Genomic DNA, 27,464 nt, shown 5'->3' on the forward strand with positions numbered 1-27,464 from the left:
AGTGAGTGCGATGACCCCCAGGGGAGTAAGCACTCCGCCTGTCTGAGTAACAGTGAGGCAGCCAGGGCGGGCAGGGAGGGGCACAGTGGAGAAGGGTTGTGCAAGGTGGGGCCAGGCTGTGTGTGGATGGCTGTGGGCTGTGGCAGGGAGTGTGGGTTTTATGCTGAGAACAGTGGGAAGCCATTGGAGGGCTTTACACAGCATGAAAAGAGGGTATGATTCACGTTCTTAAACGTTTACCCAGGTTGCCCTGTGGAGAGGAGGGTGTAGGGAGACAAGTGTGGGTGCAGGAAGATAGACTTCCCTCACAAGGAGAAAGTAGTCCACAGTCCCCCGTTACTGCAGGCCTCTCATCCAGAGAAGAAATGATGCCTGGGGTGTAGGAATGTGTCCCAGAGAATCTGTAAAGGGAGGTAGTTGATGGACTGGGGTCAGTTCAAGCAGGGAGACCTGGTGCCGGGGCATGGTCAGAAGCCCCTTTGGAGTAGCCAGGCCAGGTGCCCCACATCCCCTGAGATGTATGAACCACAGACCACCTGCAGCCCCACTCCGGTGCTCACAGCAGGCAGGAAGGCTGTAGTGCCCACCCATGACAGGGCAGAGAGTCTCAGGAGCTCCCCCACAGAGCACCTGCCCCATGAGGCTGCTGCACAGGAACCCTCAGAGGACACCTGCCTTTCATGATTTGCTGCAATTCCATCTGCAAGGTCTGTATGGCTCGAGATGGGTCATCACTAGCCGAACGCTTGACCCGGTGAATAGAGAGTTTCCCATCAGCCACTGCAGCAATGTCATCATCCTCAAGGAAGATGACCCGGTTGGTGTGTTCTATGATAGCGCTGGAGCAAGGAAAATATGGGTGTCAGAGATGGGGCCTGTCCTTGACAGTTACAAGATGTGGGTCCATATCAGTAACACTGAATAGCATTTTAGGATATGGCATACAAACATTGATTCATACCTCCCGCCCCTCCCCTCCACCCAGAATTATTTTGAAGCCAGTCCAGACATCAAATCATGTGTAAACATTTTAGCTTATAGCTCTAAAAGACAAGGATTATTTTTCACCCTACTACAATACCATTATCACATCTAAGAGCAATAGTTTTTCCTTCATATCATCAAGTATCCAGTATGTTCAATTTTCCCCAGTAATCTCATAGATGTCCTTTTATAATTGCTTTCCTCGAATCAGGATCCAAACAATGTCACCTTTGGAGAATGCTCAGGAACCAACACATTCTGAATAATAAAGGGAAAGAATGAAACATTTATCTTGCCTTTCCAAATGACCTTTCAGAATAACCACAGTTTATGAAGGCAAGTTTCTCTTTATAGGAGAAATATAGCTAATAAAGAAGGAATGATAGAATTATAATAATCAACTTACGAATTCCTAATCATTAATAGCCCTAATCAAGGTCCATCAGTGGCTACTGAAATGAAGAAATGAAAAGCTAAGAGCAGCTTTATAATGGATGGATAAGGCTTCTGATCTTTGAACCCCCTGATCAATTTTAACAGTACTACAAAAAGACAATGAGACATAGTGCCTCCTGATGGAAGGACACACTACCTATTAAATAGTCTTGCCAAAAAAAAAAAAAAAGCACACCTGAAGATCAAGCTTCTAGACACCTATAAACTTCTGTTTGCAGGAAATATGGTGAACAGAAGAACATGGAGGAGGCACTCAACAAAATCCATATAGTGGGAAACTCATTAGGACAGATGACTCCTTTTCTTATACACACACACACACACACACACAAAGCAAGAAAAAGCGGGGGGACTTAAAAGCAAACTATAAGATCTATCCACTAATGAAATGTGCAGTCATTGTGTTTATTTTTATAGTAACTTTCTCTGTGTGGAAATAAGAATTTTTCCCTTGAGATGGAAACAGAAAGTTTCTTTTAAAAATAAAATTGTTAGAAAAGTTGGTAAATGAAAAAGAAAGTTAGGTAATCAATAGTACAGGTGGTACATAGATATGGTAAAAACCATGAAGGTGGTACCTGAAGGACCATGGGAGAAAAAAACCCTCATTCTACCAAGTGCTACACTGACATGTGCCCTGTGCAGAAAAAGGAGCATTTAAAACTCCTGATGCAAAGTTAAAAAGAGAAATAATCAAGTTCTATGGTTCTAAGAGAGGTGTCTCCAGATCCTAGGGAAGAAAGACAAAGAAGGATGGAAAGCCACTGCACTGGAAAAAATATTTTAAACAATATACATTCTTTGAATAAAAAGCAGAAAACACAGGCAACAAGAGGAAGAAGTAAAAACGGCCCGATTCAATCTCCAGTAGATAAATGCTACTTACAAGTATTGTCCTTCAGACAGTGCTTAATACGTGTGTTTGTATTCACCTGTGTGTGTACATCTGCATGTTTAAATATAATTACTGTTTTAATTTACAGAATGGATGGCAGTCATCAAAATTACTGGCCCAGGAATTAGACCTGAGGTGGAATCCTCATCCCTGTCTCTTACCAGCCTGTGCCCTCGGGCAACACAGACATGACCCCTCTGAGCCCATCTCGGGTTCCTCTGCTTTAAACTGGGAGATGACCCCTATGCCTTCACCAGAGGTTTGTTGTGATTATTAAATGGGATAGTCTTGGTGAAGCCCTCAGCACAGTGCCCAGCCATAAGTGCACAGCAATGCTGGCCACTGTTGTCACGAGAGCTCTATGTGCCTTCGTACCTGAAACGGTCACCTTGGTCACTCTTATTTTTCAATATATGCTTTTTCATCTACACACAATACATTATAGAATCACTTTATTAAGTTCCAAAAACCTAAACAAACAAAATAATGTCAAGGATTTTAATTATAGCATCGAATTTACAGATTAAGAAGTCAATATCTTTAAAAATAATTTTTAATTATTAAATTAACTTTAAACCAATTAACGTTTTCAGAATAATATTAAGGCTTCCTACCAAGGAGTGTGGAATCTCTCCCTTTATTCAAATCTCTTCTTATTTCTCATGGTAAATTTCTGTAGTCTTCCCCAAACAGGTTCTTGGACTATTTTTATTTAAATTTATTTTAAGGGATTAAAACTTTTTTTTCAGCTCTGGTAAATAGATTACTTTTTTAGTTCAACAAAAGTTTGCTGAGAGCCTACTGTGCCAGTCACTTGTGGAGACATGAGGGGGAACAGGGTAGATATGGTCTCCTACCACCCACCTCACTGAGCTGACAGCAAAGTGACAACTGCTGGAATGTCGAATTTCTATACCTTTATACTCTGACCAGCCACAAGTATAACTTCTAACAGCCTTTCAAGTGGATTTTTTTTTTTTTTTTTTTTTTGCGGTACGCGGGCCTCTCACTGTTGTGGCCTCTCCCGTTGCGGAGCACAGGCTCCAGACGCGCAGGCTCAGCGGCCATGGCTCATGAGCCCAGCCGCTCCGAGCATGTGGGGTCTTCCCGGACCGGGGCACGAACCCGTGCCCCCTGCATCGGCAGGCGGACTCTCAACCAACGAATGCTTAGCTTTTTTTTTTTTTTTTTTTTTTGCAGTACGCGGGCCTCTCACTGCTGCGGCCTCTCCCATTGCGGAGCACAGGCTCCAGACGCGCAGGCTCAGCATCCATGGCCCACGGGCCTAGCCGCTCCACAGCATGTGGGATCTTCCCGGACCGGGGCACGAACCTGTGTCCTCTGCATCTGCAGGCGGACTCTCAACCACAGCGCCACCAGGGAAGCCCTGGATTTTCAAAGTATATAATTGTATTGCCTACAAATAATTCTTTAATCTCCTTTCAAGCATTTGTCTTTTTTTTTTTTTGAGAAACATCTACCATACTTCATTGAATATAAGGTAACATTGATTTTTTTTTTTACATAACAATTTTTCAATTTAATCAAATCTCATTTTTATAAGTAACTACTTCACAACAAGTTAACATGCTAAGGCAACATCAATAGATGAAAAAAGGTAGTCCCTGGCCCCAAGGAATGTTGCCCAGGAGAAGACAGAGATATATAAAAAATACAATACAGTGTAGCGAGTGCAACAATCAGGCATGCAGAAGTGCAAGGGTAGCAAAAAGAAGCATGTGATCACAACACTAAAAAGAAGTCTGCACAAAAGACATAATATGTAAACTGAGTTTTGAAAAATGAAGTGGGTTTCCCAGATGCCCCATAGGGAGAAAGGAATTCTTGGAGGAGGGAAAAGAATAATTCAATTCATATAATCCTAGAAGTGAAGTAGTCTATGGCAGGAGAAATGATTGGACACAGGCGTCATGAATACTTGTATGTCTGCATTTTACCAAGTCCATTCTAAAGGAAACTTTGAGGATCAACTCGGGGGTGGGGGGCCACGGGGGGACAGAACTAGTCATTCTTGTAAGAAACACTGGAACCAGTTTCTACCAGCCCACCAAAAAAACTACTTCAAAGGCAACATGGTATCACAGAAAGGGCTTGTTTTTAGTTCATTAGGCCTCACTTAAAATTCTGATTCCACAATGCACTTGCTTTGGGATCTTGAACAACACTCATAACCTCTGCAAATTTCAGTATAGTAAGTTTATGTGATTACCTTCATCTGTAATATCCCTGCATTGCAATCTTAATGGAAACTCAAGTTCAGGTCAAAGACAAGTTTCTCTGTGACTTCTCCTCTAAATTTTTTTTTTAACGTCTTTATTGGAGTATAATTGCTTTATAATGGTGTGTTAGTTTCTGCTTTATAACAAAGTGAATCAGTTATACATATACATATGTTCCCATATCTCTTCCTTCTTGCGTCTCCCTCCCTCCCACCCTCCCTATCACACCCCTCTAGGTGGTCACAAACCACTGAGCTGACCTCCCTGTGCTATGCGGCTGCTTCCCACTAGCTATCTATTTTACGTTTGGTAGTCCATGCCACTCTCTCACTTTGTCACAGCTCACCCTTCCCCCTCCCCATATCCTCAAGTCCATTCTCTAGTAGGTCTGTGTCTTTATTCCCATCTTACCCCTAGGTTCTTCATGACCTTTTTTTTTTTCTTAGATTCCATATATATGTGTTAGCATATGGTATTTGTTTTTCTCTTTCTGACTTACTTCACTCTGTATCACAGACTCTAGGTCCATCCACCTCACTACAAATAACTCAGTTTCGTTTCTTTCTATGGCTGAGTAATATTCCATTGTATATATGTGCCACATCTTCTTTATCCATTCATCTGTTGATGGACACTTAGGTTGCTTCCATGTCCTGGCTATTGTAAATAGAGCTGCAATGAACATTTTGGTACATAACTCTTTTTGAATTATGGTTTTCTCAGGGTATATGCCCAGTAGTGGGATTGCTGGGTCATATGGTAATTCTATTTTTAGTTTTTTAAGGAACCTCCATACTGTTCTCCATAGTGGCTGTATCAATTTACATTCCCACCAACAGTGCAAGAGTGTTCCCTTTTCGTCACACCCTCTCCAGCATTTATTGCTTCTAGATTTTTTGATGATGGCCATTCTGACTGGTGTGAGATGATATCTCATTGTAGTTTTGATTTGCATTTCTCTAATGATTAATGATGTTGAGCATTCTTTCATGTGTTTGTTGGCAATCTGTATATCTTCTTTGGAGAAATGTCTGTTTAGGTCTTCTGCCCATTTTTGGATTGGGTTGTTTGTTTTTTTGTTATTGAGCTGCATGAGCTGCTTGTAAATTTTGGCGATTAATCCTTTGTCAGTTGCTTCATTTGCAAATATTTTCTCCCATTCTGAGGGTTGTCTTTTGGTCTTGTTTATGGTTTCCTTTGCTGTGAAAAAGCTTTTAAGTTTCATTAGGTCCCATTTGTTTATTTTTGTTTTTATTTCCATTTCTCTAGGAGGTGGGTCAAAAAGGATCTTGCTGTGATTTATGTCATAGAGTGGTAACATTGATCTTAAGATCATGATTATTTTATATACTTCTAAGAAGTATATAAAAACTGTAGCAAATTATAATTCCCAGATGCCACTTACAGATGCTAAAATCTATAGAATAATTGCATGTCCTAGAATCACTGAAATAATATTAGCTTCTCATTGAAATGGTGCCCTAAGGAACACAGTTTGGGAAATGCTGACCTTTCGTATCAGCATTAAGTACAATGCTGGCTGTGGGCTGAAACAGGCCTTGCAGCCTGGGCTGTAGGTTCCTGTTACTTCACGTGTCCCAGGAGACCTCAACTGGTGTCCTCCCTGCTTCACAGCAAGGCCTTACCAGAGGCTGGTGGGAAAGAGGCATAATAAAGGTTTGGATAAAGGAGGTAGTAATGGTGGTGTTTATGGTGGTTTTCTATTTCAACTAGCAGGAAAGTGTTTTGGTCTTTTCTAAGTGTATGTGTGTGTATACATCTTTTGTACTAAAATGGGCATGAAGCCTACTTTCTCAAATTTCAGAATTACTGTTTGGTGTATTGATGAGAACATGGACTTTGGACCAAAACCCTCAATCTTGGCTCTGTCTTTTATGAATGGTCAGACTCTGGCAAAGGCAGGCAAGGTTCAGGAAGGACCAAAGGTCTGGAGACACTTGCCCCATCTAAAGGGAGCAGACTTTGAATGGCCCCAAAGAGGGTTGGGGGAGCAGTCTGGTGTGCTCAGATCTGCTGGTTTTTTAGAAAAGCTAGAAATTCAGATTTTTATGGGAAATTTCCCAGTTTTAAAATGTTGGCAACGAATTCCTTTATTCTGTACAGGCCCAAAACATTGTGTAGATCAGTAGACCTTGCCTTTGGCCACCAGGGCTGCTGATGACAGCCATGTAAAAAGTGCTCAGTGGGCAAGGATTCCCTCAGGAGGGCCACCGAGAGCTGAAATCTACCATCACCACTTCGCCTTGCTGACCCTTGAGAAAACAGCTCAAACGGGGGAGTAAGTAAGAAATGGGGGTGTTTAGCCAGTCATTATTGATTACATCATCCTAGGAAAAGACAGGAAACAAGGTGTAGCTACCTTGCATCAGAAGCAAAGAAGAATTCCACTGCTTTATCGCCTACAGCATGAAGGCAGGTCGAGCTGTCCAGCCTCTTCATCCTTGTTTTACAGATATTCTTCACATTCTCAATATTGCCTAGCAAATGAAGGAAAGGATCACAAATCCCATTAGACTATTTTCTTGGAACAACACGAAGAAGCCAATTTCCCCTTTGAATATGTGTGGGAGAAATGGGCAATTTTTAGCTTTGGCTGCATCAGCCAAATTGTGTAAAAGATCCCCAAATAGTAAGAGCACTGAATCGGCTATGAACAAAACAAACCAAATCAACACTCCAATCAGGGCACAGGTGCCTTTATATAACAGAACCACAGCAGCAGCTCCCTCAACTTGGGTATGTGCTTGAAAATATCCACAAGAAAAAGCTTTTGAAAAAATGGAGCCAAGTCCCAGTTGCAGGAAAACCTTTTGGACCTGGCCCTAGCAGAGTGAAGGAAGGCATCCTGCCTCTGAGGGGAGCTGCTGGCACCAGAACAGTGCTGCGCTGTTCAAGTCCTTCTCAAGAAACTTACGTGTCCTGTATAAGATGGGGATCTGTTCTGTGGAGAGTTTATATTTGCTCCTCACTCCAATGAGCAGGGGGCTGCCTCTCCTGTAGGGGCAAGAGGGAATCGAGTTACCCATTGCCTTGACACCCTGGGCCTGGCTGGATGTCCTCTGAGCACTGAAGAGAGGGTCCCCGCATCTAGCCCTCTCCCCAGTGCAAAGTGCTCCCAAGACATGCCAAAGTTTGTCCCAGAATTTATAGAGCCACTAATTATAGACATTTTAGAAAAGTAAAGCTTTACTGCTTCTTCACACTATCTTCTTCTGCAAACTAGTAATAACATGGTAATAGATTTTAAAAGGAGTTTCAAAATTTGATAGGGACCAACTGGCATTTTATAATTCTCTGATTTGAAAGACTTAAATTCCAAATGGTAAATTAGTTCCTGTCCCAGAAAAAAATAAAATCATAATATATTCACATAATTTCCTGCCTAGATACTATGACAGTCTGGTCCACAGGTGCATTCTCAATGGCTCCCCAGTGTCTTCACAATAAAGCCTGCAACCACAGGGCAACCTAGATCCTGCAGAGCTGGGCCTCTGCCCACCTCCCCACTCCCCACCAGCTCTCGAGTTTCATAGGGCAGTGTCCCTACAATCTTGTTTGCTCTTGTCACCCATGCCTGGTACACAAAAGGTGTCAGTAAGCACACACTGAGACTAGAAGAGCCTCAAGTCCCACCAGTGCCCCTCCCCATCACCATCCTGGCCTAACTGCAGATCCCTAAAGCGCCACAATCACTCTGGGCTCCTTGTCTTTGCTCACGCTGGTTTCTCTGCCTGCCTTCCCCAGGCTGACACCTGCTTCCCCTTAGGTCCCCCGTGCACTGCCTCCCAACCCCCATCACAGAGCATCATCATCTTCTGCCCTGCTCTGTCCTCCTGCACAACTGTCCAGTCCTTAAGTCAGGGGTCCCCAACCCCTGGGCCACAGTATCGATCCGTAGCCTATTAGGAACCAGGCCACAGAGCAGGAGGTGAGTGGTGGGTGGGCAAGTGAGCGAAGCTTCATCTATATTTACAGCCGCTCCCCACTGCTTGCATTACTGCCTGAGCTCTGCCTCCTGTCAGATCAGCAGTGGCATTAGATTCTCATAGGAGCACAAACCCTACTATGAACTGCACATGCGAGGGATCTAGGTTGCCCGCTCCTTATGAGAATCTAATGCCTGATGATCTGAGGTGGAGCTGAGGCAGTGATGCTAGCGCTGGGGAGTGGCTGCAAATACAGATCATCATTAGCAGAGAGGTTTGACTGCACAGAGACTGTAATAAACCAACTGCTAGAGACTCATATCAAAATCCTATTGGTCACACAGAAACGAAGACCCAACACAGCCATAAATAAACAAATAAATTTAAAAAAACAAAACAAAACAAAAAAACACTATTGGTGACTGGCAAGCGAAAACAAGCTCAGGGCTCCCACTGATTCTGCATTATGGTGAGTTGTATAATTATTTCATTATATATTACAATGTAATAATAATAGAAATAAAATGCACAATAAATGTAATGTGCTTGAATCATCCCGAAACCATCCCCCCTGCCACTGGTCCGTGGAAAAACTGTCTTCCATGAAACTGGTCCCTGGTGCCAAAAATGTTGGGGACTGCTACCTTAAGGGTAGGACCAGGTTGGGTGTCACTAGGTCCCCAGGGCTCAGCACACAGTAAATACTCAACAAATATTAGTTGGATGGATGGATAGATAGATGGGTAGATAGATGGTCAGATTGATTGATGGATGGATAGACAGATGGATAGATAGATGGACAGATAAATGGGTAGATAGACAAATGAGTGGATGGACAGATGGACAGATGGGTGGATAATCCACCCATCTGAATATAAAATTATAGGATGGCACTCACATGCCCACTTATGTGAATCCACACATTGCTGGGGGCCACAGGGCTCTAACAGAAGGACATGTGGGCTGACCCAGGCCCTCTCAGCTGATTCCTGGATCACACCTGGCATGAAGGTGATGAAGCTTGAGCTCTTGGCCTTCAAGGCCTCTTCTTTACTGGATTCAAATCAACATTCATTTTTGTTCCTAATTTCATGTTCATAATTTTGCATGCTTTTTCTAAAGGGAATCTCTGAAGTTGACCTGAAACCTGGACCTACCCTTGCTATACAACTTTATTTTTAGTTTGAATTTGTTGTCAATTTCTAAAAAAAGGTCTAGAGATTTCAAATAAAAATCCAACTTTCTAGTTTCTCTTTAAAAAAATCAGAAGCTCCAGCCACAGAGCTGGGGGTACATTCTCTGTGGCTAAGCCACAGTTGTCCCTTAGATAGAGTGAGCACCTTCTGTTTTGCCAGAGGCCCTTGTGCCTCAAGCTAAGTGATTTTATTTTATTTGTTACTGGAAATGTCAATGAGTTCTGCCTCACCTTGTGGCCACGGCTTCTCCGGGGTAGTGGATGCTCTTGAAAACCAATGCAAATGCGCCTTCCTGAAAAGACGGGAAAGGAGAGTGAGGAACAACTTACTCTGGCTAAGCTAGGTTGCTGCAGCTCAGCCCACTACCCCAGACAGCTCTCCCTGGGAGCCTCTTCACTGCAGGCAGTCCTGGGGTCACTCACTCAGGGTGCTGAATGTAGGACAGCTTGCGCAGGGTGATGTCAGGAGGGGAAAGTGAAACAGGCGGTACCACAGTCAAGTATCAAAGACCAGAACTTGTGGATTTCATTGTAAGCAATATAAACCTCCCTGTCCAGGCCCACAAGGAACAGTTCCCAGCTCTGTGATGACCTGGGTGGACTGCTGCAGTTAGAACCTCAGGAAATGAGAACCATAGTCAGGGGTCCTGCCCTGGGCCTCAGGGATGGTGCCTACTCAGGGAGCAATTGTGAGGATTAAAGGGGCTAATCCACGACCTAAGTTTAGCTCAACACACGTTAGTGTCTGGGTTCAAATCATGGCTCCACCCCTTAACTGGGCAATCACTGCAGCCTTCTTTGTGTCTCATGGTGAATGGAAATGAGAATAGTCCTACCTTGTATGGCTTCTGTGAGCTAATGCATTTTAAATGCTTAGAACAGTGCCTGACATATAGAGACACATCAGAAGTATGAGTTGTTACAATTATTTCTATGGCAACGACTGCCATTTGTGCTCTGTGCCTCAGCTTGTTGGTTTGTGCAAACCAGAGTTACAATATAGTTCTCCTAACTCAAGACTCCAAACGCTCTTCCTATTTAAAAGTTCAATGCAAAATTCTCTCCTACATTCTGACCATCCTGTACTAATCATGACCCTACTTGACTTTATGTACAGCCAGCTATAAATCTGGATTTACAAGGTTTGGAAAACTTGGCAGACCTCATGGCCTAATGCTATGGCCAGTTTGCCAACTCAGTAACACAACCAGAGAGACCCCAGGGCCAGCATCTCCAGGTCCCTAGGGCCTTTCAAACTGCCCAAAATGAAGGGGCTTTAGACAGAACCTGAGGAGCCTGACATTCACCCTGCTGGTTTTGTCAGCAATGAAGTAGGACTAAATAGAAAAACTCTTCCCGTTCTCTGCCAAAAAGAGCCCTGTGTTGCTTCAGATAAATCACTGAAGTTTAAAAGTGCCATCATTGAGAGACATTCCCAAAATTTAAAATTACAAATGGAAAAGAGAAAGTACTATGCTGCAAAACTATATTGGTTTACTGTATATTAGTTATGGGACAGGCTTTTATTTATAAATATGTCCTCTAAATTAAGGTCCCCCAAAATGGGAGTCATAGGGCAAAGGGTTTGACTTACTTTTAAAAAAAGACTGAAAACACCAAAGGGTCATATATTTTAAACCACAGTGTTGTACCCAAAGCAGCCTCTGACCCCAGATGTTCTAGATTCTCGGCCCTGAACAGTCTCCAAGCTGTCTCCATCTCAGGGGAGCTATTGGACAGCTTTGATGCTCAGAAGGATGGATTCTAGTAAGTCTGGAGCCCTCTCCTCCTCCCTCCACCATCCCATGGCGGGCCTGGGTCTGCTCTACCTCCTCCTCCAACGAGGTGTCTCTCTTGGACAATCCCTCCACAATATGCCTCTTTGCAGGGACCTTGTTCCATGGGTCCAGCCCTCCGGGACATCACCAATCTCTTTCTCCCACCTGGATCATTCATTTCAGCACACAGACATGATCTGATATCTCCTACCACAAAAATACAATCCTGCCTCAGAACTGCAACCCTCTCCCTTCACTGGGCCATTTCTTTGCACCCTTCTTCTTCTACAACCAAACTTCTCAAAAGTCCTCACCTGCTGTCTTTATTGCCTCTTCCTTCCTTCTAACTCCACTCAGTAAGGACTTGTGGGCATTTCTCCCACATGACAAATAACTGCTTTACTGAAACAGGAGGAAAGACTACAATTCTAAGTCTCCAACATCAGTTAAATTCATCTTGGGTATGTATGCACACAAGTCAACAATGCACACAAGTCAACTGATAAGATGACAACATGAACTGCCACAATCAAGGTCCCTTGTGCAACACACCATTGGTAGAAGCCACAGATCAGAAGGCCTATCACCATTTCAGAGATGTTAAAACAAAGCAAAGCAGTTTCTATTTGATGTTTACTACCAAAACCTCAGAACTTCTCCCAATTCTACAAGGATGTAACATTTTAAGGCCAGGCACTGTAGATGAGCCATCTTTAATCCTCAGGTACTTGGTGCAAGTTTGCCTAATAAATGTTTATAAAAACTGAAGGAATGAAGGGATGATTTAGATAAGTGAGACTTGTAACTCACCAACTGCTGAATGACTCTCTCAACCAGTGTTGAAAATGTAATGTCCTCAGTTTCTCTGTTGTCGAACACATATTTAATCAGCTTGGCGATGGTCTCTGTATCTGTTTCTGACTCAAACTCATAGCCTTTGCTTTCCTGGAATATTTGGTTGGACAGAGTGTCAGATAATGGTTGTTGTGCAATGCTGGCCTGGCCAGCTCCCTCTCCTCCCTTATGATTTGTCCTTGGAGTGACTTAAGGCAAGAACAAGGAAAACGGGGAAGGGATGAGAAATGTTTGCCTGAATCCCACAGCCTAACACAGCTGAGTCATTGTAGTCTTCCCTGAGATCATCCCGCCTCAGAAGCTTGTCCTTGCCATTAATCTGGACATTGCAAAATAACAGCAATCAGAATGATCAAATACATTGAGTCAAATCCACCCACCTCCCAACCAATACCACAACCTCTTCATACCTGAAACTCTCGCCGCCTGCATTCCCACCCCACATTCCATTTGGTGTATGAGTTGGTATGTTATTCAGTGCAGATACTTTAATAAAAAGAAGTTCATGTTCTTTTGATTCTGCTCTGACTCTGCAACGGTCTTTGAGGTAAATGAGAATGCCCTGCTCTCTCCTCCAGCAAGATCTGGGGAGGAGCCTGAGCTGGGGATGAGTTTTGGGTCTAATGTGGTGACGTGGCCAAGAGTGGACCTCAATCAGCTTCTGCCTTTTTTTCTGGAGGGAAATGAGCTGGTTGGAAAGTTTCTGGGAAAGACCAATACCACTTGACTTAGATGTTACCCAGGGGAAGTATCTTACCAGAAATTTCCTCAGGTCTTTGTAATTTGTAATGATCCCATTATGGATGACCACGAATTCTGGAAGAAAAGTTTAGTCAAGAGAGAAATGCTATGAAGAAATGAAGTTCAAGTCAGATGTGAAGAAAGACAATTTGACAGCTTGAAACCTACAAACTCTGCTCATACAGACACTTGTGTTAAGCAAACTGCATTTACAGGGATTAGAGCTGACATCTGCCATGACTGCAATTTAAACCCAAGGAAATAACACATTTCTCTTTTGATAAAAAGCATCCACCAACCTGGCCACGCACTGAGCTCTGACTTGTGGCCTACAGTAGCATGAAATAGGCTTTGGTATTTATGTCAAAAGGGATGATTAACCCTTCATTATCTATTAACTGTCTTCACAACCATCCCGTTCTCCATTGTTTTCATATCTATTGTGACTTTATTTCTTCACATTATTTTCTTAACCCTGTCACATTTTCTTTCATCTCAGCCTATTGTCTTAACTTCTCATCATTAATTTGTTTCCTAGAATCTGTGTTTTCTTTGTGAAAACTTCTTTGTGTAATTTTCATATGCAGTGTAGTTGCTGGGTATAAGTCTTCCTTAAAAGTATGCTTTGGGCTTCCCTGGTGGCACAGTGGTTGAGAGTCCGCCTGCCGATGCAGGGGATGCGGGTTCGTGCCCCGGTCCGGGAAGATCCCACATGCCGCGGAGCAGCTGGGCCTGTGGGCCATGGCTGCTGGGCCTGCGGGTCCGGAGCCTGTGCTCCGCAGCGGGAGGGGCTACAACGGTGAGAGGCCCGCGTGCCGCAAAAAAAAAAAGTATGCTCTTCAGATATCACTGATAAGTCGTTGGAGAAATTTTACAAATCTTTTCTTATTTCCCATGTTGTTTTATTTTCAATTACTCATCCTGAGTCATGGCAGGCATTTCCAAATTTGGGTGTGGGGGCAATCTCCTTGGAGCCTAGCTGCTTTGGGGACACAGAATCATTGTCTGCAGTGAAGCGGGGGTTCACCCTATCATCTCAGTGGGCAGGAGGCTGAGGTTGAGGTGGCGACATTTCAGGGCACATGGTCTCGGTACAGTGTGTTACCTCAGCCAACACTGTTGCTCCAGGGACCAGCCTCTGCATCTGGCTTGGGGTTTGGCTGGATGTATATCGTAGGTCCTCAGCACCGTGGGGTCTATTGTCCCCCTCCTGAGTGCAGGGTGCCTGATCCTGTAGTGGGGCGTCTCATGGCTCAGGGCATGGACCAGATGCAAGGAATGGTCCCCAGCAAAGAAACCTCACTACCCAAGTCTCTGACCATGTAGGTGTATGTATAGCCTGGTCCCTGTGCTATCTCTGGCTGCTCTGATGAGAGAAGTGCATGGGGCCCTCCTGTTCTCTCCGGGAGGCTTTCCTTTCCAAATCGGGCAGGGTGAGCTGCCTCCAGGCACTGCAGTGTCCACAGGGGCAAAGGACACTGACCAGGGAGGTGCTGCTCTCTCCTGTGGCCTGACTTCCAAGACAATTAATGGCAGTGAGGCGTGTCAAGTGTTTAGCTAATAGTAAATACCCTACAGCTACTCTTACTCTAATATGAGGCTTGGCAAGAACCTGCATTATGCCACATTCTGGAGTCGGCTTGGGGTGGAGGATCCCAGCTGACTCCAGAAATCACTCTCTCCACCGGACACCCTCTCGCATCATGCCCAGGTGTGGGTCATGGGTGCTTCTGACCTGCCCAGGCCCAACCCAGAGTGGAGACCCACTAGAAGGCCCAGTCTCCATCTCATATGCCCATGTGTCCTACTGCCAGAGGCCTGACACCCCTGGGTGCTGACCACAGAGTCCCTGAGAGCTACCAGTGGGAGCTCCAGACCTACCAGTCCTTCCCCCATGAGAGGAGACTGGGACATCATGTAAGAGAACCACCACATAAAGAATTGTCCTGGGGGCTCAGGCAAGTGATGTGGACCCATGAGCTGGGGCAGACATGGTGAGGGGGGAATTGGGAGAACTGGGTGGCCCTCGTTACAGGGACCAGGATTGGAGCAGGCACCTCAGATGTTAAACAAGATCGGCACTGCCACCTGCCCTGGCTCAGGACCACTCTCTTCAGGGGCAGGGATGGGTATAGCTGGACGAGGAAGGAACCCCAATCTTTCCTCAAGTGCCCAGCCCTCTGGAACACTCTGGTCCCTAACTGAGGAGCAGTGCCCAGGCCTTCAACCCTTTACACCACCAAGTCCCACTCAGGCTGGGTCCCCAGAGCCAAAGGCATTCATGGGAAGTGCCACTGTTTTCCTGTGGATGCCTGCAGGGTCAGCACTACCAGGGTCCAGGTTGAATTTGCCTCCTTTCTAGGGCCCAGTGCCAACAGTTTGGATACTCGGGGAAGACAGGGATGCTGAGAAGCCAGTTGTTGGTGGGTGTGGATCAACCCTGGCACAGGTCAGGGCCAGGCACAACCACTAGGACAGGGGAGCAAGGCTATACTACATACCGTTGCCTTTGTCTGAGCGCTGTGGGTGGCTGTTGACAGCATTGGGAACCCCGTGGGTGGCCCAGCGTGTGTGGGCAATGCCAAAGTGGGTCTCAAACTCCACTTTTAAGTCCATGCTGTCCTGTTCTAGATGAAGGAAAAATAAGTTTGCCGCACTTTAAGCATTGACATGGTACTGTTACATGAGGTGACTTCATTACATGAAGACACATCAGCTACACCAAAAGTACATCCCACCATCAACCACAAAGGCCCCATTCTGGAGAATTCTGCCAGACCCTTGCTTTAGTTAGTACTTATCAGTAATCTAACTCACTTAACTGAAATAAACTTACTTTAAAAAGAAAATTACAGGTCCCTACCATAAATGGAAAAGCAGTATCATTTGCCAGAAACATTAAAATACATAAGTACTAAATATTGAAAAAAAAATTCTCAGCACACCATCACCTGAAATAAACCATCCCACATTCTGGGAAACAGTTTTGCAACATGGACTTAACCCTCCTATTTTTCCATGCTTGGGTAGGTTAATATTTTTAGTCTCCAGTGCTGTTGGAATTAAAGATTTTAAAGTGATCCAGGCTGCAATTATTACTCTGACTTGGAATGTCTTTCACATACTGTAAAGTTCTTCATCAAGAGCCTTGACATTTCCTCTTTTCTTGACTAGCTGGATATGTCTTTCTTTGACTTCGTTATTATTTCCATCGATTGCCACACCTGTAACATAAACATGATTTTTTGTACTGGAATTTAAGTTTTGTCTCCCATGCTTCATTACAGGGAATGACCCTGGGTGAGGGCTATACAGAACTGTGGATTTATTAGTTCTTATTCCCCAGGCTTGCTACCCAGAAGAGAACTAGACAGTGTTAGGATATTGACTTGGAAAGAGGAGGCTGTGACTGTGACAGTGCTAACCAGCAATCAGGGAACATGTGCCTAGAACCCAGGCTGTGGCTGCCTCACCCCGGCTTCTAACCAGGGTAATTCTCGGAGTTTGCCTGCAGGAGAGGTGCCACCACGTCTGCCACCAAAGGCAGTGGGCTCATTTAAGGACATTTGTGCACTTTGCATTCTGCTACTTTAGCTGGTGTTTCCATTGCACTAGTGTTCCTGCAATCTTTCATCTGACTTGCTTTCTATTAAGAATTTATAGGAATATATAATTATCTGGCTCTCCTTTTTCTCCTAAGGCTGCTTAATTAAAAATGGGAAACAGACTAAATATCCACCTGTTATGTGGATGAAGGAGTAAACTGAGATAGGCATCCAGTGGAGGACTGTGCAGCCACTTAGAAAGATTATGTTAGGAAGTGTTTAGGATAATGGAAAAAAAACAATGTAAGTGCAAGAAGAAGAACACAAAATTACAGAATTGCATAATTATAATTAGATAAAACAATAAATATCTGCATGACACCTCTACCATCCCCAGACCCCAGACAACCACAGGAGGGACACAGATATTGATGGGGGGTGCTTGTGATGGATATTTTTTTACCTTTGTTTTTTCTTTCTACTTTTCTATAGAAATTTTCAAATTTGTTTAATGAACAAGTATTATGTTTATATGGCAGCAGCCTGCAAAGCCTACCTGCTGAGTCATAGCCTCTATACTCAAGCCGCTGCAGTCCCTTGATGAGGGTTTCAAAAATCTCCTTCCTTGTCCGGGGGACTCTGTAGTTCATGTAGGCGAAGATTCCTGTTAAAAGAGGGAAAACCATATGTTTATAAAACAATTGGTTCGTGTTTAGAAGAAAACACTTCTGGGGAAACAGATACCAGTGGAGGCGCATCGCTGAAGGGCTTCCAGGCTGCCTGCAGAGGAAGGTGTGGCCTTCCCCAGACATAATGGAAGAGCAGAACTCCCTTCCTGCTTCTAGAAGGACATTGTATGCAGCCCTCCTGCAGTGACAAAAGGACTCACAAAGCATGTGAAGAACACACTCACACACCATGGCCTTGCCATTCCACTGTGGAGAATTTCTCCTATGGACATACTCGAAGAAGACGCCTTTCATTGTGGCAACATTTATAACAGAAAAGATCAGCAAAACAAAGCAACCACCTAGGGCCATCTGGAAGTCCCCGCTATGTGTACTCCTTGGTTTGCACAGAACACACCTGAGAAGAGTCAAAAGGAGGTCACCCCAGCCTCCTGTGACAGGTAGGAACAGGGGCTGGGGCCTTTGCTCCACTTTCCACTTGGCCCTACTGCTTGGATTATTACCATCAATAAGCACTACTTTTACGACAGCAAGCATAAAATCATCTCTTGGCCTCATAGAGAATCCTTATCTTCAAGGGAGGCCCACCAGCCTAGAAGATTTTGTTTGGCTTTATTTTCTGCATTCATATATTAAAATAATATTTTCCCAAATAGGAAGAAACAGTCATCATTTTGGTTCTTTCCAAACTCCTCCACTTCCCTGCTTGAGACTACAGACCCTTGGTCTGTCTCTATCCTGCTCTGTGAGTGTCCCATCCCATTACCCCTCTGTCCTTTTGCCCTACACAGGAAAACCTCCCTTCTCAAAGTTCAGCTCCAACCCCACCTCCCAGGGCAGGCTTGTCCAGGCCCTGGCCAGAAGTGTTCACCTGCTCTTACATCCTGAGACATCTACATCCCCTGACAAGGTCACAGGCGTCTTGGCACATGGTCCTTGTTCAATAAACGTATGTGGATAGAATGACCATGAATCTGTATTAAGCAGGGAAGCAACAATATGGATCGTGAAAAGGAACTCATCTTATTGAGAACTCACTATATGCCAGGCACTGGGCTAAGCACTGCTACACAGGTATCAATCAAAGCTTGAAGCAGTCTTAGAGGTTGGACCTGCCATTACCCTCCCCTTACCTTCTGGAACTGGGCCAGAGTCAGGAGTGGAACCAAAGAGACCTGATTTTAGGACTTAAATGATACTAACCTCTGGGCAGCACTGCCTCGGGGATGAATAGGGTTAAAAGAAGGTTTATTTTCTCAATTTTAATTTTTAAATTTTATTATTTTTAAATTTTCTCAACATTTTTCTGGTATGACAGAAAGGTCAGCAAAATTTTAAAATTTCCAGATACCTGTACCTGCACTCCCATGTTCATTGCAGCATTATTTACAATAGCCAAGACATGGAAACAACTTAAGTGTCCACTGATGGATAAATGGATAAAGTAGCCATGGAATATATATGTAGTATTATTTTTATTAATTAATTAATTTTATTTATTTATTTTTGGCTGTGTTGGGTCTTTGTTAATGTGCGTGGGCTTTCTCTAGTTGTAGCGAGTGCGGGCTACTCTTGGTTGCGGGCTTCTCATTGCAGTGGCTTCTCTTGTTGTGGAGCACGGGCTCTAGGCGCACGGGCTTCAGTAGTTGTAGCACGTGGGCTCTGGAGTGCAGGCTCAGTAGTTGTGGCACATGGGCTTAGTTGCTCCACGGCATGTGGGATCTTCCTGGACCAGGGCTCAAACCCATGTGCCCTGCATTGGCAGGCAGATTCTTAACCACTGAGCCACCAGGGAAGCCCTATATATGTAATATTAATGGAATATCATCCAGCCATAAAAAAGGAGGAAATCCTGATGTTTGTGACAACATGGACGAATCTTGAGGGCAATACGCTAAGTGAAATAAGTCAGACAGAGAAAGACAAATACTGTGATCTCACTTTTATATAGAATCTAACCAAAAAACTAACTCATAGATAAAGAAATCAGATTGGTGGTTGCCAGAGATGGGGGATGAGAGGTGAGCGAATTAAGTGAAGGTGGTCAAAAGGTACAAACTTCCAGTTATAAGATAAATTCTGGTGATGTAATGTACAGCATGGTGGCTATAGTTAATATTCTATTGTATATTTGAAAGTTGCTAAGAGAGTAGATCTTAAAAGTTCTCATCACAGTGAAAAACTTTTAACTACGTGAGGTGATGAATGTTAACTAACCTTATTGGGGTAATCATTTTGCAATATGTATATACATATACACATACATATGTAATATATACCAATACATATATACATATACAAATCATTATGTTGTATATCTTAAATTTATACAATGTTATACATCAATTATATCTCAATAAAACTGGGAAAAATATTTGCCAGATATAAACCTTGGAGAGGGCAACCTGCCTGCAGATAACTAAGGGATGATCGTGATTATACAGCAAACCACATGTCATATCTCTGTAATATCTGTAATGACTCTAGGTTATATTCAAGTCAATATAGTATTTTTGAATGAATGATTAATCTAAATGATTTAAATTAAATGATTAAAGCAAATATTATACTCCTAAGCAGTAAGTAGGGTCACATCATAGAAATTTAACTTTCTAAAATTAATCTAGACACAGTCAAAAAATAGGCGATGAGATTATACAGTGCTAAAAATTATATTTTGCATTCTTAGGTACTGTATGCTACCGTACACAGGATATATTTGCACACAAGTATTAAGGGGCAGGGTTTATATTTAAAAACACGCACACTGTGGTTTCTGAGCAGTTACAGATGTTTTCTTTTAAAAATGGCCAAGGATAATTTTGGCGGTCAGCTATTTTTGTCTTCTAGGTCAGGTGAGAAGCGCTTCCCCAGCTTAGCATCTGTGCTTCAAGAGCTCACAATTTACCCTACGCTTCAAACCTAAACACTTCTGGTCAGAGGATGTATTTTTGTCACCTTACATATATATAAAAAAAAAGACAGCTACTTTTTAATGTAAATTTTTTAACAGCTTCATTGGGATACAAGTCACATACCATAATATTATCCCATTTAAAGTGTACAATGCAATGGTTTTTGAGTATATTCACAGAGTTGTGTAGCCATCACCATAATCTATGCTTAGGTAAAACTTTCTATAACATTAATTTTTCTGCAAAAAAATCAGGAAGTTCCCTGGAGGGATATGGTCAAATTCCAGTCAATGTAAAGAGCACATAGCTATGGGAGGTGGCTATATGAAGGATGGAGCAACTCACAAACCATTTTTGTAGTCTTTTAAACTGCAAAACTCTCCTGGCACCTTGGGAATTATTCTAGAATTATACCTGCACCCTCACAAAGGGGAGCTAACAGGCATTGCAGATGACACAAAGGCCCATACACCAACTCTTGTTTTTCTTTTGGTGGGGTGGGCTGGGTGGAGACAATGTATATTTCCAAAAGTCAAATTATTGTCTATTTTTCTCCCATAAGCATGGAATAAAAGATATATATTTTTTTATTCTATTTTGTTCAGTGGCCTTGTCTTCTTTGTTGGCTTTATGCCTTAAAAAAATAATATACAGTTTTATATACAATCTACTGTGTTCTTCAACTTCTTTTTATTTATTTGTTTGGCAAGAATTCATCCTCTTATTCATTCTTTTGAAAATATCTAGAGCCTTTTTCCTACATGGCATTCACTCTGTTAGGTCTTACAAATATCAAGGAAAATAAAACATACATGATCCTTATAGTCAGAATGAGAGGTGGTCATCAAACAAATATATGCATAAATTATTTTAAATGTTTTGAAAGGAAAAACACCAACTCTTTCAAATCCGAAATTCTTTTACAAGAGCGCTGTATGTTTGCCGATTCTCCCCTGCAATTCCCCGTTCTCTGGGCCAAACTTCACTTCTATGTTTATTTTTTTATTTTTTATTTATTTATTTTTTACATCTTTATTGGAGTATAATTGCTTTACAATGGTGTGTTAGTTTCTGCTTTATAACAAAGTGAATCAGTTATACATATACATATGTTCCCATATCTCTTGCATCTCCCTCCCTCCCACCCTCCCTATCCCACCCCTCCAGGCGGTCACAAAGCACCGAGCTGATCTCCCTGTGCTATGCAGCTGCTTCCCACTAGCTATCTACATTACGTTTGGTAGTGTATATATGTCCATGCCACTCTCTCGCTTTGTCACAGCTTACCCTTCCCGCTCCCCATATCCTCAAGTCCATTCTCTAGTAGGTCTGTGTCTTTATTCCTGTCTTACCCCTAGGTTCTTCATGACACTTTTTTTTTCTTAAATTCCATATATATGTGTTAGCATACGGTATTTGTCTTTCTCCTTCTGACTTACTTCACTCTGTATGACAGACTCTAGGTCTACCCACCTCATTACAAATAGCTCAATTTCGTTTGTTTTTATGGCTGAGTAATATTCCATTGTATATATGTGCCACATCTTTTTTATCCATTCATCCGATGATGGGCACTTAGGTTGTTTCCATGTCCTGGCTATTGTAAATAGAGCTACAATGAACATTTTGGTACATGACTCTTTTCGAATTATGGTTTTCTCAGGGTATATGCCCAGTAGTGGGATTGCTGGGTCATATGGTAGTTCTATTTGTAGTTTTTTAAGGAACCTCCATACTGTTCTCCATAGTGGCTGTACCTATTCACATTCCCACCAGCAGTGCAAGAGTGTTCCCTTTTCTCCACACCCTCTCCAGCATTTATTGTTTCTAGATTTTTTGATGATGGCCATTCTGACTGGTGTGAGATGATATCTCATTGTAGTTTTGACTTGCATTTCTCTGATGATTAATGATGTTGAGCATTCTTTCATGTGTTTGTTGGCAGTCTGTATATCTTCTTTGGAGAAATGTGTATTTAGGTCTTCTGCCCATTTTTGGATTGGGTTGTTTGTTTTTTTGTTATTGAACTGCATGAGCTGCTTATAAATTTTGGCGATTAATCCTTTGTCAGTTGCTTCATTTGCAAATATTTTCTCCCATTCTGAGGGTTGTCTTTTGGTCTTGTTTATGGTTTCCTTTGCTGTGCAAAAGCTTTGAAGTTTCATTAGGTACCATTTGTTTATTTTTGTTTTATTTCCATTTCTCTAGGAAGTGGGTCAAAAAGGATCTTGCTGTGATTTATGTCACAGAGTGTTCTGCCTATGTTCTCCTCTAAGAGTTTGATAGTTGGAAACACAAAAGACCCTGAATAGCCAAAGCAACCTTGAGAACGAAAAATGGGGCTGGAGGAATCAGGCTCCCTGACTTCAGACTATACTACAAAGCTACAGTAATCAAGATAGTATGGTACTGGCACAAAAACAGAAATATAGATCAATGGAACAGGATAGAAAGCCCAGAGATAAACTCACGCACATATGGTCACCTTATCTTTGATAAAGGAGGCAGGAATGTACGGTGGAGAAAGGACAGCCTCTTCAATAAGTGGTGCTGGGAAAACTGGACTGGTACATGTAAAAGTATGAGATTAGAACACTCCCTAACACCATACACAAACTTCACTTCTGAACTCACGTCAGGCACTTATGCATCTCTGGCTCTGAGACCCAGAACAGCCCCCTTGGTGGGAGGTGCTGCTGCCAGAGCCCCTGGTGGGCTGGAACTGGCTGGAACGGCTAAAGGGTCCTTGCCATCAGGACCACCAGCTGTGTCCACACCCAGCTGGGAGGCTTGGCAGCCACTCAAGCACCGTTTGGTTGATTACTGTGGTGAGAGGGGCTGCCAAGAAGTGGTTTTCAAGGTCTTTGTGCAAGAAGGCATAAATCTAATTTTTAACATGAAATCTCTTGCATACCAACCTCTTTTCAGTAAATTCTTTTAAGCACTGTCTCTCTCCTCTCTCTTGGCTGGATTCTCCCTGCACACCACCACATGAAAGTGAATAAAGCAGCACCTATACTGTGCTCTTATTATTTAAAAAAATAATGGAATAGAATAAAGCTGCTTTCCCAGGAATTTTGTTTGCTATTCATATCAGAATTCCCTTCTGGAATCCCATTCATCTGCAATAAAAGCTGCAGTGAGAATCCATTTTTTACCTATGAAATCAGTAAAGATCCACCAGTTTGACAACAAGTGAGAGTTTAAATTTGTACACTCTCTTTGGAAGGCAATTTGGCAATCTCTCAAATTAAAATGTACACATCTGTTGCACAAAGCTTCTGCACTTCTAGGAATGTCTCCAACAGATATCTGTGCAGAGATTCAACTGTGCATGCATTAGGATAGTTGCTCAGCGCTGTCTGTGATAGCTGAAGACTGGGGACAGCCTGATGCCTGGCAGGGCCCAGGTAAGTGGTGGCACGGCCACACGTGGCCACTGTAGGGCCACATGCAGGCAGCCCTATACAGAGAACAAGGTGAAGCTGTGTGTTCTCTTGGAAAACAGGCTACATCTCCAAGATGTGTCAAGGGAAAAAAGTGGCCTGCAGAACGTCTGTAAATTACCCAAGGTGGGGCAGGGAGACACATAGCGTGTTCCTGGAAGACCCAAGGAGCAGTGGTTGCCACTGACGGGCGTGCTGGACAGAAGGCAGAAACTCCTCTCCCACTGCATGTGTCCCTTTTGTACAGTCAGGATATTTTGCCATGTGCCTGTATGTAGTATGTTACCATGTACCGCTCTATGAATTAGAGAGTGGTGGGTACAGGATTGTCAGCTAGCCCAATCAACTTCACCGTGGCTCCCCAGCTCTGCTCACCTGGAGGGACAACAGCCATGAGAAGGCAGAAAGCAGTCTGAGCACACGGTCCAGTGCGTAAAAAGACAGGGTCAGGGTCACCCCGCCTGGGTTCCTCCTCCCTCGCCTGCTCACTAGTCTGTAACAGCAAGAAGCACAGAGGGTGGCAGCTATGGCCTACCACCTTCGCCAAATATCCATTTCAAATCCCAGCCCACTCCTTGCTTCTGCGTGGCCTGGAGCAAGTCACTGAACTCCCAGTGGAGCGTGGTGATGGCAGCACCTACTTCCTAGGGTTGTTGTGAGAATTCATGGGAGTCTTTGTAAAGCAAGAGGAACAGTGCCTGCTGCATAGTAAGTGTCTGTATCTGTGAAAATGGAGCAGGCAAAGAGCTTCCTCCTCCTGGGGAGCATGCAGCACAAATGCAGGTATGTATACAGCACAGAGGAAGCCCTTGAGAAATTATCATTAAATAAAACCACAAGGAAAATAGTACCAGTTTACTGGTATTTATTTTTGGCTTTCTACTTGGGGAAATGATGATTAAACCAAATGTGTGATCTGGTTACAGATTGATTAAGATGTAAATCAACCCATAAACATTTCTCTGGCCCACAGGGGCTTCATCACTGTGCTGCGTGCTGCGAAGTGCCAAGATAGACCAGTCAGGGGGCCTTGCAAGGCGAGTCATGAGAGGACATGATGCACAGGGACCACCCGACCCCTCAGGAGACTTGCAGGCAGAGAGGCTGAGAGCTGAGAGGTGGGAAAGGGGCAGAAGGCTCCTGGACCGGCTCTCTGCAAAGGTGGCCGACAGCTCACCCACAGGCCTTCTCCTCTCCCGATTTTTAGAAAGTTACATGGCCCTGTTTATTTCCTATATAGCACTTCCCTTCTTGTCTGTTGTCTGACTCCCCACTGGATTGTAACCTTCATGAGGATGGAGACCACACGTGTCTTGTTTATCTGTCTTATTCCTTGCTATATTCCCAGAACCCAGCACAGAGCCTGGTACATTTTAGGTGCTCAGTAACTACTTTTTGAATGAATGAATACATGAATAAATGAATGGATTTGGTGGGGGGCGTTGATCAGAGAAGGTGACCTTTGAGCTGGGCTGGAGACAGCCACCCTCAACCACGGACAAGCAGAGAGAACCCCCAAGTGTAAGCACGAGGGACAGAAAGGCAAGAGAGGTGGGTAGTGCTGAGTCTGGTGTCCCTGAGTGTTAGCTCCTTTCACCAGGGCAGTGAGGCACTGCTCTAAAGGTAACCCTAAGACACTCAAGCACAAAGGCGTATATGCCCCAGCATTACCCACCCCCAACCATCATGCACTGTGAGGACCCTAGGAATAGAGTGGAGAGCCTTCTAGATAAATGAACCAGGTCCTGGGGAAGGATCCCGGAACTCCACTGGGTGGGATTGCAAAGTAAATCACAACCACCACTATCACCACTCATGAAGTCTTTCCATGTGCCAATACTTTCATAACCTCATCTTGTCTAATCCTCACAATGCCTATATCCAGGCTGTGGTTCCCATGGACAGACAGGGCATCTCTGGCTCCAGGTCCAAAGAGTTGAGTAAATCACAACCAGGTCCACCTGATTGCAGGGGGCTCATCACTGCTGCCCCCCAAATTAGCATAAGACCTGTCTTAGAATCCTACTCCAAGGGATGAGAAATAGCTTGCAGAGGGGGCCTGGCCCATGGGGAGATGCCCATCTGGCCTCTGATGGACACACTCAGAGCTCCCCTGGTGAGGTCCAGGCCATGTTGATACACCCTTCCCTGACCCCTGGGAGGTCACTCCTTCCCCGGGACATTCCTGCTTCTAACTCCACCTTTCTCTTCCCATCTAGGCCCCTCCTCACAGGGCAGAGGCAACCACAGCAAGGCTGGCTCCCACTACACACCTCCCTTGACCAAGAGGGATGGCGAAATACCTCCAAGTTGGTTGGAGAGATGCCCAGCCCTGGGGCAGAGGCTGCCTTGGCCCAACCACTGCAGCTCAGTGTATACCCCTTGCCTACACTGCCATCCTAGCATCCAGAGCTTCGAAACAGCTTTTCAGGGTCCCACTCTTAAAACTGATGGGAAAAGTGAGTGAGAAAAGGTTCCAAAGGTAGAAAAATCCAGATAAATTCAGAGGGACTCCAGAAGAGACTGTAGATGTGATGCAGGATGGACACGAGCCCTTTAAGAAGGGACTGTGGCTCCTTAACCCAGCCCACCTTGGGGGGGTCTGGGAATTCTAATGTTCCCTCCAAATATGGCTTGAGAGATCATGTAGGAACTCAGGACCAAATGCACCACAGAGGTCCATCCATGCAGGTAGGGGAGCTTCGACCTTCAAGTGACAGATAATGACAATGACAAGATGGAGGGGCAATGTTTCTGGATTCCCAGCCAGAACTAGGATCACTGAACTCCTGGAACCTTCTCTACAACCCCTGGGGTGCTCAGGGTATTGGATGGGGGGAGGGATTGTTTGGGGCCTAGAGGATGAGGGAAGAAGGTCTAAGTTTACAGTGGGTGGGCTAGGGTCCACATTATGATTCTGTGGCTATCGTTTTGGAAAACTTCTCCATCTTTCCAAGAATCAGCTTCCCAATGAAAGACATTGCCCTCACTGTGACTGAGGGTGAACAGTCCCAGGCAGAGATACCACCTGTACCTCATACAGAGTAAGGCTCACTCCACTGGAGCTATGTCACCACCCAGCCAGGATGGGACCCTCTCCAGACCAAGGTCACTCTTTCCACCACCATCCAATGCTTCTCAGAATTGAAGAGGTTGACCTCCTTAGTCCGTGAGTCTACTAGAGATTAGGTAATATTCTAAGTCCCAAATTGGAAGACATGGCCAGTTGGTTTTATGCCTCATAAAATTCCTGAGTGTGTGTGTGGCATGCCAGGGGAGGCGGGCAGTATACCCTTCCAGGTGAGGCCCCGAGGAAAGGGAGGCCACTGGGCCAGGAGCAAGGGCTGCAAAAGGAGGCTGTGGCCTCTCTGGATGTCCAGGCCTCCCTTGTGCAGACTGGGGAAGGCCACTTTATTCATGAAGTGGGAAGGACAATTTCTGCTGCTTCCTCACAGAAGTAAGAGTAAAGGTGGAGATTGCTCAGCTGGGTCCTCTCACAAAAGCAGAGGAGTCCCCAGGCCTGGCTCAGGGTCAGGAGGGGGTTGGCTCTTCTGGGGACAGCCTTACCCTGTTTCAGGCCTCCTTGGGACTCCAAGGGTTCAAGTTACCACAACACTCTAATCCCTGAGATAACAGGGGACTCTGCTTCCTGCAGTAAATGTGGGCAAGGCATTTTTCTTTTTAATAGAAAATTCCTGGTGTCCCTGTCCCGTTAGGGCTTCACCAAAACAAAGGGGAAGCAACATACAAATACTCTTAATTGTACTTAAAAAAAACT

The 27,464-nt window shown here is 44.2% G+C and overlaps 1 protein-coding gene across 1 annotated transcript in view; it reads right to left on the reverse strand.

Moving 5' to 3' along the window:
* Nucleotides 1–27,464, reverse strand: part of GFPT2 (glutamine-fructose-6-phosphate transaminase 2) — a 45,448-nt gene that overhangs the window by 12,756 nt on the left and 5,228 nt on the right. Inside the window, exons 2-10 of the mRNA XM_082837163.1 lie at nt 17,193–17,300; nt 16,217–16,315; nt 15,593–15,718; nt 13,108–13,166; nt 12,306–12,440; nt 9,949–10,010; nt 7,511–7,590; nt 6,956–7,073; nt 676–839 (exon numbers count right to left, since the gene is read on the reverse strand). Of these exons, the coding sequence (XP_082693289.1) occupies nt 676–839; nt 6,956–7,073; nt 7,511–7,590; nt 9,949–10,010; nt 12,306–12,440; nt 13,108–13,166; nt 15,593–15,718; nt 16,217–16,315; nt 17,193–17,300 (951 nt within the window). The remainder of the gene's footprint in view (nt 1–675; nt 840–6,955; nt 7,074–7,510; nt 7,591–9,948; nt 10,011–12,305; nt 12,441–13,107; nt 13,167–15,592; nt 15,719–16,216; nt 16,316–17,192; nt 17,301–27,464) is intronic.

This window comes from Leucopleurus acutus, assembly GCF_964270905.1.
Source record: "Leucopleurus acutus genome assembly, chromosome: 3".
Taxonomy (NCBI): Eukaryota; Metazoa; Chordata; class Mammalia; order Artiodactyla; family Delphinidae; genus Leucopleurus; species Leucopleurus acutus.